This window comes from Rana temporaria, chromosome 8 (genome assembly GCF_905171775.1).
Source record: "Rana temporaria chromosome 8, aRanTem1.1, whole genome shotgun sequence".
Classification (NCBI taxonomy): Eukaryota; Metazoa; Chordata; class Amphibia; order Anura; family Ranidae; genus Rana; species Rana temporaria.
In genome coordinates this window covers 125205080-125217291 of record NC_053496.1, presented here as the reverse complement: position 1 = coordinate 125217291, position 12212 = coordinate 125205080, and the positions used below count along the sequence as shown (strand labels likewise).

The 12212-nt window shown below is 41.2% G+C and overlaps 1 protein-coding gene across 1 annotated transcript in view; it reads right to left on the bottom strand.

Annotated features, from left to right (window-relative positions):
* Positions 1-1320: 1320 nt before the first annotated feature.
* The window catches only part of AP3M1 (adaptor related protein complex 3 subunit mu 1), a 79155-nt gene continuing 68263 nt past the window's right edge, over positions 1321-12212 (bottom strand). The window contains exons 6-9 of the mRNA XM_040320661.1: positions 9063-9196; positions 7757-7964; positions 4027-4171; positions 1321-2019 (exon numbers count right to left, since the gene is read on the bottom strand). Of these exons, the coding sequence (XP_040176595.1) occupies positions 1919-2019; positions 4027-4171; positions 7757-7964; positions 9063-9196 (588 nt within the window). The 3' untranslated portion in view covers positions 1321-1918. The remainder of the gene's footprint in view (positions 2020-4026; positions 4172-7756; positions 7965-9062; positions 9197-12212) is intronic.

Genomic DNA, 12212 nt, shown 5'->3' with positions numbered 1-12212 from the left:
GTCTTCACAAAACCACAACAGATGCATTTGCAAGCCCAGTCTAACACCAGAAAATCCCATAAGATCTCTATTAGGTGGACTTCTGTCTGCCATAATCTACAACATGGCGGATGCGGTTTTTTAAACTATAGGGCCTCTAGTGGCTGGACTTCGGTCCTCAAAAACTACAACATGGCGGACGTTTCAGACATAAACGTCCCATATAAATAAGGTAGTGCTGGGGCTTAGAGGCGCGCTCCAGATGACGTCAGATCGACGAAACCGGTAGAGCAGACGCTACTCTAAGCTACAGCACGTTTTTATGTTATGTGTATTAACCTTTCTACCAAATTGTGAGTACCCTGTATAATGTGAATAAAAATTGTTCCTTTTTAAAAACGATATCACACTATTGGGCAATCCATTTGTCTCCTCCTCTTCTGAGCGGTGGAATTTTAGATTCTGGGAAGATCCAGGGATCTGTCAGTATTTATACTGTGAACGCCTGTTACCCCTGTAGGGGTTCAAGTATCTGGTGAGTGCGGGACCATAGGGAGCGAGCACGGTTTTTTTGCACAGAAGATTTATACCTACGTTGCTCTCACGTGGAAGAAGCACACAGCACTTTTAATATTTTATTTATTTATTTTTGCATGATTTTTTGCATAAAGACTCTTTTACTGACAGTATGGAAACTGTTTGTTGAAAGCACACTGCACTATATTTATATTTTTACATTTATATTTATTGATTCACTCAATTTTGCATGAAGCAGAGATGGAATGATTTTTCAGCACTTGAACACTTTTTGAGTTTTTTGTTTCTTGAATAGTTTTTTGAACAGTTTGTTATTTGGATCACCACGCAACAATTTTGTTGTTTTTGTTTTTGTTTTTGTTTTGGCTTTATTATACCACCCATACAACATTCATTATTTTTTGATATTTAATCTACACTTAAGGTTGGCGCCACCACCTGCTTCCCATATTTCACACTTTTTTCTCCATTCTGTGGGGATTTTTCTGCAGGGGCAGCCCCTCACACTTATTATATTATATACCTTATTTTTAAATATTCTGTAGCGCAGATTCACATTTTTCCTTTTCCTTTGCTACATAAGCCCTCATATAAACACGATGGCTCCGGTTATATTGACACATCACTTCTTAAATAAAAATAAAATTTTCTGAAAATAACAAGTTTGCTATACCAGCTATGTTGCTAATGGCACTGGTGAACATTTCCTTACACTGGAAGGTCTGTCGACAGTCAGAGCCTCTGTCAGTGAAAGGGTTAAGGCATTTTATTTTGGTCATAAGGAAGGCAGGAATAACCAAGACACGTGGTACTGAAGGGCATTGTGGTCCGCACTTACAATAGGTTGTGGCACCAAACACAGAATACTCAATTTTTAAAGGTTTACCATAAGGAAGAACTAGCATTCCACCTAAATTGGAGGACATCGGAACTACAGTGTTCTGGTTACTTGGGTCAGATCAGGATTTAGTGGAGACATGTACTTGGTGAATAATGCTTTTCCTTTGTCGTTTATGGAGCCCGTCATCAAGCTGCATTTGACGACTTGGGGTAACTAAAACATTATAGATGTAATATTGTGTTTACCCCCCAGAATAGAGCAGCATAAAGGACAATCCCAGAGTAAATGCACTGGCCACCTTGACAAGTCATAACATTATTCGTGGTAATCCACACACCAATAGGAATCAAACGTAAACGTGGTCAATTAAATAAAGTCCATAGTGTTCCCTTTTTCTATTTCATTATTACTTTTGGCAGTTCTAACGCTGACACCTTCCACAGCCTTGTCATTTACTATAGAGATTTTTCCTGGGCACACAAGAAAATGTCTGGAAAGATGGTGAGGAGTACGTCCAAACTTCAAGGCAAGCTCATAGGTAAAGGCCGTGAGGCGTACGTGTTATGTGCGCACCTGGAACTTTCCTGCTTTGGTCAGATACTTCACGCCTTTGAAAGGCTTGTATCTCTCCCCATACATGTCCAAGCGGTTCACCTTGAGCCCTGTAAAGTAAATAACATGTACATTTAGCTAGAGAATTCTGATATTTGCTGAATGCCAAGGTAATGAAAGTAGTATTCCACGCAAATCGGCAAACTAAAACGCATACGGATGATGTTGTAAAGGTACAATTTTTATTTTATTTTTTTCCTAAATAGCTTCCTTTACCTTAGTGCAGTCCTCCTTCACTTGCCTCATCCTTCGATTTTGCTTTTAAATGTCCTTATTTCTTCTGAGAAATCCTCACTTCCTGTTCTTCTGTCTGTAACTCCACACAGTAATGCAATGCTTTCTCCCTGGTGTGGAGTGTCGTGCTCGCCCCCCCCCCTTGGACTACAGGAGAGTCAGGACACCCACTAACACACAGCTCCTTTTATCTGCAACGTAGAGAGCGTCCTGTAGTCCAAGGGAGGGGACGAGCGTGACACTCCACACCAGGGAGAAAGCCTTGCATACTGTGTGGAGTTAGACAGAAGAACAGGAAGTGAGCATTTCTCAGAAGAAATAAGGACATTTAAAAGCAAAATCGAAGGATGAGGTAAGAGAAGGAGGACTGCACTAAGGTAAAGGAAGCTATTTAGGAAAAATATTACCTTTACAACCCCTTTAAGTGTACTGATTGTACTCCAATGTAGGAGTATTTCACATATAGTGAAACACCTAACAGCATGGGTAATAGGTACTATTTTCAGGTCACTTCAGTCCCGGAAGAATTTACCCCCTTCCTGACCAGGGAACTTTTTACGATTTGGCACTGCGTCACTTTTACTAACAATTGCGCCCAAACAAAATTTTCATTCCCCCCCCCCCCCCCCCCACAAATGGAACTTTCTTTTGGTGGTATTTCATCACCTCCATGATTTATTATTTTTTGCGCTATAAACAAAAAGGAGAGTGACGATTTTGAAAAAAAATTTTTTTTTTTTTACTATCCACTATAATATCTATCCCCCAAAAATGTAAAGTTTCCTCAGTTTAGGTCGATATGGATTCTACATATTTTTGTTAAAAAAATAAATAATCGCAATAAACGTATATTGATTGGTTTGCACAAAGTTTACAAAATAGGTGATATTTTTATTAATAATTTTTATTTATTTTACTAGTAATGGTGGCAACACCAGGTGACCGCAACACCAGGGCGGACACTTGATGCTATTTTGGCACCATTGTAATTTTATACAGGGATCAGTGCTATAAAAATGCACTGATTACTGTGTAAATGACACTGGCAGGGAAGCTGTTAACCCCTTCCTTACCTTTAGTGGTTAAGTGAGTAATTCTAACTATGGGGGGCTGGGCTACAAGCGACGACAGTGATCACTGTCCTGTCACTAGGCAGAACAGGGAAATGCCTTAATTATATAGGCATCTCCCCGTTCGGCCTCAGTGCGAGTGCGCATGGCTTCTTAAAGGGGATGTACAGGTACGTCCATTTGCCCATCGCTGCCATTCTGCCAATGTATATCGCCGTGCAGGGGTCGGCAAGTGGTTAAACAGGTCTGTCCATCTAAATGGGTCAAGAATGCATTAAAATCAAATTGAAAACAAAAATATATGGAGGTGCAAAAGGGAGACTTCAACGTTTTCAGCCCAAAACTGATGTGGCGGGCTGTTTTATACGTTGTACCTGCCTGATAAAATTTTAAAGGCTTTACATATCATCACAGGCAATCATGCCCAAGATAGGGAAATCCTTGGAGATACCAGGAGACTGTCTAAAATATGGAACAAGTCTACGGATCATTTGTAAATAATATTACTATATGACTAATAAAAATTGGCATAACCTACGATAATCGGGAGTCATCTCTAGTATGGTGCAGAGTTGTGGAAAATTTTGCTAGAAATGTGTGTATAGAAGTGTTCAGGGGGCTATCACAGAGACCCAAAACTGTACTCCTTCACGCCACCTAATCGCACACATTTTACCTTGGATTATAAAGTCTACGTGTCCAAAAATCCACAACAACAAAAACATTTTCAGAAACGATTTAAATGGAACTTACCTGAGATTGCAAGCTGTTGTATCTTAAAGTTGATGTTTAAACTGGGGTTGTCTTCTGGTTTTGGGGCCCCTGACTGTAGAGAGATGGTTCCCTTCAAGTTGGGAAGCTTCTGTGTGTTTATTTTTCCAATGTCCCACTTCAGTACCTATTTACAAAATAACTACATTATTTACAGTGCACAACAGATTTGTAAATAAGTGTTAAAAACACAATATGTGATCTACTGATGCAGGATCCTCTGCAATTAATCTCCTTCAGATCAAGGCTTGGCAGGGAAAGCCACGATTGGTGCTAATGGCTCTTGAAAGGGGGGGGTGCAAGCTACACAAAGAAATGCTCATAGATACTAGGAGCAATACTGCTATTAGTTTTCATAGTACACCAATCCTTAAAGCTGGGGTTCACCCTAAAAACAATTTTCTAACATTACATTGAGCTCACTCTCGACATTGACAGTATGCTGTTTTTTTTTTTTTGCCGAACATACCTCGTATAGCCATTTTCTTACCCGGCTTCTGGGTAGTGAATCCCGCGGGAGTGGGCGTTCCTATGCAGCAGTTAGTGATTGACCTGATGACAAAAACTACCCCCGTCGCATAAGGACTTTCGGCAACTCGTGACGTTCCTTATGCGGCGGAGGGGGGTAGTTTTTGTCATTTAGTCAATCACTAACTGCTGCATCGAAACGCCCACAACCGTGGGATTCACTACCCGGAAGTCGGGTAAGAAAATAGCTATACGAGGTATGTACAGCAAAAAAATTATCAGCATACTTTTGAGAGTGAGCTCAATGTAATGTTAAATTGTTTTTAGGGTTAACCCCCACTTTAAACTTGCATACATTTTCAGGATTAAAAGAAAAATAAATCAGAGTGAAACTCTAGTCATTAAATTTTTTTTTCTCTTTCTAGTAGAAAATAGAAGAGGTATTGGGCTAGAATCACCTGTGTCCACACTAATGCACTTTACTCAAATTGCCTGTACTGGCGATTGTCATCCGGTAGTACAGTAAAACCATTGTTTGAGAGCATTTTGCAAGACTAGTAATACATTTTTTTAATGGCTTGACATACAAGCAATGTCTTGATATACAAGTATCCTCATGTCACAGCCGAGTTATAAAAGAGAAGAGGCGCCTAAGTGTAGCAATATGGTTACATTTAATGAAGATATAACATTTAGAAACTCAAATGGTTCATGATTAAAAGAGGCCCCTCTAAGGCTCGATTCATACCTATGCATGTTGCTTTTGAGCGTTTTTACGGTGCTTGCTGCGTTTTACCGCGATTTGCATTTTTAATATTTTTTTTTACATTTCATTTAACAATCAGCTATAAACAGGTAAAAAAAAAAATATGCTAATCGCGGCAAAACCGCAGTACTTGCATTTTGGATGCGGGTCCATTGACTTCTATTTCATGCAAAACGCTGCTTTTTGCAGGGAAAAAAAAGTCCCCGACCCTTTCCAAAAACGCAGAGGCACAAAAATGCATTGATGTGAACATGTTCCATAGGAACCCATGTTAAAAAATGTCCCTGCTTTTCTGCAAAATGCACGAAAAAACGCATTAGTGTGAATGGAGTCTTAGTATGCAGGCATTCGGGGTAAAGATGTCCACATAAACCATCCCCCGCACCGCCATTGATATCATCCTCTCCATGAGTGGTTCAAGCCTCGCCTTCAGATCGCTCTACCGCGGGGGTAGTCTTCCCAGCCACGATTGCAGACCGCTTTACCCCGAATGCCTGCATACTTAGATGTGCCTCTTTTAATCATCAACCATGTGAGTTGCTACATGTTGTACCTTCATTAGATGTAACCATATTGATACATTTAGCAGCGCCTCTCTTCTCTTTTATACTCTGTAGCTCATGCTGGATTTTGCTTCTAATCCCCTTGTGGAGGCTGCCATTTGTGGATGGACATTTTATGGTTACACAACCTATCACATTGCTATAATCTTTTTATATGGACTAGAAGTTGAAGGATTTATGAATAAATGGTTGTGGAACAAACCATTTGGGTTTTCAATATTTCTTATGGGAAAATGTGTTTTGATATACAAGTGCTTTGGATTACAAGCATGTTTCTGGAGCGAATTAAACTCGCAATCCAAGGTTTTACTGTAATGGGAATTTCTAAAATGTTATCCTTGCCAAATGACTAGGAATAGAACCCATCCCTACTATTTCTGAAACTGGAAGAAAGTTTGGCCTGGACTTGCATTCTAAATTGATTTTAATTTGATAGCATAATTCTGGTTTCTCAATATCCAATTTAAACTAAAATATTACCTTCTATCTGGCCTGAAAAATCATATTTGGAAACTACTAGTTAATGACTGCAATTTATCTTATGGATTCTTCCCTAACATCTGCATCTACCAGCTCCTGCAAGTTGCCCAACCCCCTTGCCCTCCCCCCAAAAGGAGGCTACAGGCATCATCCCAGTATTTTTTCTTTTCAGCTGGGTGATTCCCTCAAATGTAAAAGCCATCCCAGCTGCTATTTAGCCACAGGATTGCTTTTACAGGTGATGGAAAAGGAAGTGTCTTTTTTTTGGTCATTCCACAAACATGTGCATTTTTAAAATGTGACATGTTGGGTATCCATTTACTCAGCATAACAATCTTTTATATATATATTTTTTTTTTTCTAAATGAGTATTGTAAAATTCATTAGTGTATCCATTCCAAAAAAAAACTACACAAATACCATGTGACATAAAAATTGCAACATTGACCATTTTATTCTTTAGGTCTCTGCTTAAAAACATATGTTTGGGCGGTTTTTTTTTTTGCTAGAAAATTAATTAAAAGATTTTTACATGTAGGAGACAGGTCTGGGAAGCAGGGCCAAATCTGACATACAGTAGCTATAATTTGAGTTGCATATGAAAATTAAGATTTCATTTTTGCATTAAGTCGGAAGTGCGAGAAGCTATGAAAAGTGACCTCAAACTATGGAAAAAGCCACGTGATGTATCCCTCTGCTCTCTCCTTTTATCAGCAGGCTGATTTCCAGTATATGTATAGCCAATTTTTGTACTACACTGGGGGACATTTCCCTTCAATTCCTGACCCAGAGACACAACAATGTTAGAGGGAAAAAAAAAGTTTCCCAAATGGAAAGGCATTCCTATGTTAGACAATTGTTCCCTGAACTTTATGCCCATTGGAAAATTTCTCCTTACCTCTTGCTCTGGCAACAACTTTACAATTTTGGATTTCCCCTCTCTTTCTAGGTGACAATGGTTACCAGTACAATTAGAAAAGTGCATCTTCCCAGTTTACAGCAATAAAAACCTTGATAGAGGATCTAACCCTTCCCCCATTCTTTCAAAAAACTAAAAAGGTTTTTGGCTTGAGGTGCTCTTTCAGCACAGCTGAGTGGCTCTATGGCTTCTCCTTTCCCAGTCCAAACTCTGCTGTAAAGGGATACAAGAGGCTGCTACCAAGTCATATTCAGGTACTTACACTGCTTGTAGTTAAAGTACAATTAATGATATGAACAATTACAGAGACTGCATTCATTCATATTTTATCATCCGTCTTATAAGAAAGTCCTTATTGCTGGGCATCTCACAAGAGGCAGAATATTCAAGCCAGGCTTCCATTTTCTATTAGCACAGCAGCTCTTAGGAATTCAGACTACCACCTCCACAATAACAAGTCATGTAATCCTGCCAATCCTGACTTTTACCATAAATCAATTAGAAAAAGGGACTTACTCTGGTAACCGGATCAAATACGTAGGTTCCTTGGTTTGGAGTGAGGTTCATGTTCAAGACAACTTTTGGCATATGTACAGTTACTACTATACTTTCCAAAGGCTTGCCCATGTTCTGCTTGGGCCCCACAGTCACATCAAATTTTCCACTTGAGCTGTTTTCTTGGAAGACAATGTTGTGCTTTACATAGACAGGAATGGCAACCAGGCTATAGGAGATGAAAACGTGGTCAGTTGTGGACATCACATACACATTTTACCAAGGTTCATTGTATAATCCTGGTACACATGGAGCTGCATGCTGGAGGGTCAGTCCACACAAAAAAACAGTAATTCAGTATTGTATTAGGTAGCCAGTTTCCTGTGTCACTCGGGGACTGTGGAGGCTAGATTCTTGCACTATGGTGTCTGGAATTCCCTTCCCCATGCAGAAACACAGACCTGCAAAAGCCGATTCAAGTCTCTAAAATCTACCAACCCTGATGTATCAGTTTTAGGTGGTATGAGCTCCTAGTTACAAAAGCAACCTTGACTGTTTTTATTTTAGCATGATTTTCTATGCTATGCACTAAAGGGCTCCATGTTACGATAAGGTGCCAACGCATGCAACATACATTGTTAGGCATTAACGCAGTACGTCAATGCGCCCGTCTTGCCAAAAATGGAGTAAGAGTGCTTTTTAGTACATTAGGGTGGTGTTTCTCAACCTTTTTCCAGTCAAGGCACCCTTTAAAATTATGGACAATCTTGAGGCACCTCATTCTAAAAAGGATAAAGCCAAACAAAAAGTTTTACATATTGCAGCAGCATCCACACACATAGGGGACACAACATTAGAGGTCATTTAGTCTTTCAAAGAAAATACACTTTTGCATACGGGTACTGACTAACATTCCAGCATTTCTTCTTCCTCTTTTTTTTTTTCTCTCCCTACCCCACACACAGATAATGTGACCCCAGCACTGACAGAATGGGGTGGGGTTTCAAACAAGGATATAGTGCATGAGCCCAATGTCCTCCTAATCAATGACATTGGAGTTGTTAGAATGACGGCTGGCCTGCCCAATGTAGTAATGCTGCACAATGAAAACCTGTGGCTTTGTGTAATAAAAAGCAATCTTGATCCACCTGCTGGTTGGTAAACCGTTTTTGGGTAATCTAGAGCAATTTTTTTTAGCCATTTTGCCAAGGCACCCTGGTTGAAAAAGGCTGCATTGACAGCCCATTCATTTAAGGTCCTGCCTTTACGCAATGCAAAAATATAAAGGGCACCTAAATCTTTTAGGCGAGTAATACATTGTACTTACTTTTGTGAGCTAACACGGTAAGACATGAGTTGGAAGTTTCCATCTGGGGGAATGAAGGACATAACTTTTTCAGATTCCCAGCGTTTATATCGGACACAAGGATGGAAACTGACATCATCCAGGAGCCGCGGATTCTGAAAATAAGGAGAAGGAAAAACAGAACATTAGTGACAGGGGCGTGCTGTCCCCATAAGCACTACTATTTTTTTCATATATTTTAATAAATGTTTTAGACATTTTGTAAGCATTTTCACGGCAGGGGAATTACTGGCCCAAAGATTCAAAGTTATGCTGGAATTATTCTCTGGATTTAAACATCTAAGGCAGTGATGGCGAACCTTGGCACCCCAGATGTTTTGGAACTACATTTCCCATGATGCTCAACTACACTGCAGAGTGCTGGTGCATCATGGGAAATGTAGTTCCAAAACATCTGGGGTGCCAAGGTTCGCCATCACTGATCTAAGGCATGCTGGGAATTGGGATCTCTGTGTTCTTAGCCCCACCCACCAATTAAACCTTCATTAGAAGAGATAACCTGCTATTTCCCTACGCAGACACTGCTCCTGGCGGGTTATATGGCTTCCTAAGAGTGTTGCCAGCACACTTTATCTTCTAGTAACAGACCAGTTTTAATGATGCGCTGGATAAAAGCCTTTAACCATTTCATGTACGTGTTTTATCATCTGGTTCAATAAGCCTTTTAATTAGTGTAGCGCTACCCCCGCAGGAGCCGCTGGTTCGATTTTGGGATGGCGTGTTACCTCTATGAGCGTCTAGGGGTAGATAGATGAGAGCAGCAATGATGGAATGTCCAAACAGCAGGTGTCTTTCTTGTGCTTTTATTCTTGCCCAACACGGCAAACAGTAAACTTGAGGTAGATGGATAAAAGATGGGTGAGGAGGAGAATTGCAGATTCAGGCCTAAGTGGGTGTAGTGTACCTGGACAGGCCTCACACACCGACCTGGCAGCCAGGGTATCACTCGGAGCCATGAGAAGAAACAAGTCTCTGCCACAGACTTGGTAGAAATGAGAATTAGAGTGGAACCTCTGCCACAGGCCCTTCTCTAGAACGTAGATAGTGAAGTAAATCTTGCTCAGTAATATTGATGCCTGAATCTCCCTCAGGTAGTTTTCTTAGTTTGGGTCACCGACTGACAGGTGGCCGACATCCAACCTCTCAGTGTCCGGTCACCCCGATCCCCGATGAATTGTCGAGGCCCTGTTGGATTGCCTGCCTCACTTGGCTCTCCTCAGGCTGACTCCTCACCGAACAGCTATCTTGCTTGGGATCTCTCCTAAGAACTTGGGAACCCAGTCGATCACTGGGGCCCCGCCATAGCTTCAGTTGTCCCGGCCAACATGGTCCCGGAACCGAGAACACCGCGTAGCACGTGCGCCCCGGCCTGGTAGGCCATATCGCCGGGGCCCGTGATGTGTGGTCACCCTGAAGGTGAGTGCCACACCCGGAACAAGAACCCCACCTCATGGCGTCTGCTCAAGAAGTACCCTCCCCCAGCATGCCCCGCGAGGGAAAACCCTTCCTGATTGGCTGCTGGCAAGAGGTGCTCCAGATGAACTCCACTGCCGCCCCAAGGTGGAAAGGCACCTCAGGAACACAGAATGAACCGACAGCACAGCCCAGCTAGAACAGAGGCCCAATTTACACAAATCACTTGGATGAGAGCTAACTAACTCTCTCACCCCCTCTAAATTTAGAATAGCACCTGGACTGAAAGTACACAGGCGCTACATTAGGACTCAGGAAAATGTTTTTTACTGGTTTTAGATAAACACCTAAATACACACACACACACAAAAAAAAAAAATCTGCCCTTTCATTCCTGAGGTTTACACAACCCACCCAAACCACGCATGTAGCCTTGGACATCTGACCTTCAATTAGACAGTAAAGGAGAAGCAGAAGACTCGTGATCTCTCACTTTCTATTATAATGCTGCTTGTTAGCATGATCACTGCAGCACATCTGATTGGCTCTTTGTGCTGCTTCTACCTATACCTGTCTCAGCTCTGCTGTATGGGGGGAATTGTACAATATCAGATCAAACTCGGGTACTGCTTGCATTAAAATTACACTTTTTTTAAATTAACACATTCCCAAACTTACATGCTGTATTTGTTTCAATGATCTAATTTAAAAAGGAAGGGGGGATGGGGAATTGGGAGGGGGGGACAAGGGAGGTGGGGGAAGGGAGGGTAATGGGAGGGGGACCATCTGAACGACTCCACAAGAATTCTTTTCAAACTCAAAGAAAAAAAAAAAAAAAAGAGAGATAAATGACAGATATTAAGTTCTTATCATATAATGTAAAAGGATTAAACTCCCATATTAAGAGACATAAAATTCTTGCCGAACTTACGCAGTATAAAGTTGACATTGCCTACCTACAAGAGACCCACATTACCTTAGAGTCCAATATAAAGCTGTTTTCATCTGAATATCCCGTATGGTATTATGGAGATACAGTCTCATCGAGATCTCGGGGGGTTGCTATAGGATTTGCAAGAAGAGTTAGATACACACTGGTGGACAGATTGAATGATCCGGAGGGGAGATTCTTGTTTTTGAAAATAAAACTAGGAGAGGAGGACTACACTCTGGCAAATGTGTATGCACCCAACGTGAATTCGGCTAAATATATGAGTAAAATCCTCAGAAAATTAAAAAATTTTGAAGAGGGACATGTGGTGCTGATGGGGGACTTTAACTTCTGTATGTGCCCGAGCCTCGATAGTACGTCCCATGCTCAGGGGAATAACGGTGAGCACCTTAAGCTACTGAAAAAACTAATGATACAAAACCAAATGGTGGATGTCTGGCGAATCCTTAACCCCAAGACACGAGACTATACGTTTTTTTCCCCTGTGCATGGGACGTACTCGAGGATCGACTACGTCCTCGTAGATCATAGACTTTTGGAGAGGGTGGTCGAAGCAAGTTGTGAAATCATAACGCTATCAGACCACGCCCCTATAACCATGAAAATAAGCACATCCATACAAAAACGCATCCTACCTGAATGGAGATTGGATGAAAGTCTGTTGAGAGACGAGGTTGTGGTCGAGAGAGTACAGAAAGAATTGGAGTGGTATTTTCGGGAGAATGACAAGGAGGGAATCACAGGAG